Below are 754 nucleotides of genomic sequence, written 5' to 3'. Positions count from 1 at the left end.
GCCCCCCCCCCCCCCAGGTCAACAACAGTAACAAGAAGGAGTGGAACGGGATGATGGGGGAGCTGCTGGGGGGTCTGGCCGACATGATCGTCGCCCCCCTCACCATCAACAACGAGCGCGCTCAGTACATCGAGTTTTCCAAACCCTTCAAATACCAGGGGCTCACCATCCTCGTCAAGAAGGTGAGCTGACACTGGTGTGGTCTCTGGTTCTGGTTCTGGTTCTGGTTCTGGTTCTGGTCCATGATGCTGAGCTCCAGTGTCTGTGGGGGGGCCAGAGCAGGATTCTCTGTGTGATGGAGTATGGAGGATATGTTGGGATGTTTCAGGTCAGAGTGACCCAGTTCACAGCAGCAGAAACCAGGACGACAGGTTCCATGAATCCACTTTGACACGTCTGATCCAGGTTCAGGTCTGGAGCCTCTGCTGATCAGGATTTCATGCTGTTACCGTGACTACTATGATGGTGGTGATGGTGATGATGGTGATGATGATGATGATGATGGTGATGATGGTGATGGTGATGGTGATGATGGTGATGATGATGGTGATGGTGATGATGATGATGGTGATGGTGATGATGGTGATGATGGTGATGATGATGATGGTGATGATGATGGTGATGATGATGATGGTGGTGATGATGGTGATGGTGATGGTGATGATGGTGATGATGATGGTGATGATGGTGATGATGGTGATGATGGTGATGGTGATGATGGTGATGGTGATGATGGTGATGGTGATGATGGTGA

The 754-nt window shown here is 50.9% G+C and overlaps 1 protein-coding gene across 1 annotated transcript in view; it reads left to right on the top strand.

Annotated features, from left to right (window-relative positions):
• Positions 1-754, top strand: part of LOC111651299 (glutamate receptor ionotropic, NMDA 1-like) — a gene marked incomplete at both ends in the record, with an annotated part of 25357 nt that overhangs the window by 21080 nt on the left and 3523 nt on the right. The window contains 2 exons of the mRNA XM_023401269.2: positions 18-182; positions 329-342. Coding sequence (XP_023257037.2) covers positions 18-182; positions 329-342 — 179 coding nt within the window. The remainder of the gene's footprint in view (positions 1-17; positions 183-328; positions 343-754) is intronic.

Source organism: Seriola lalandi, unplaced genomic scaffold (genome assembly GCF_002814215.2).
Source record: "Seriola lalandi dorsalis isolate HSWRI2012SDOR001 ecotype SW California unplaced genomic scaffold, Sedor1 jcf7180002053573, whole genome shotgun sequence".
NCBI classification, from domain to species: Eukaryota; Metazoa; Chordata; class Actinopteri; order Carangiformes; family Carangidae; genus Seriola; species Seriola lalandi.
Note: the sequence above shows the minus strand (reverse complement) of the source record. Positions and strands in the feature narration are given on the sequence as shown.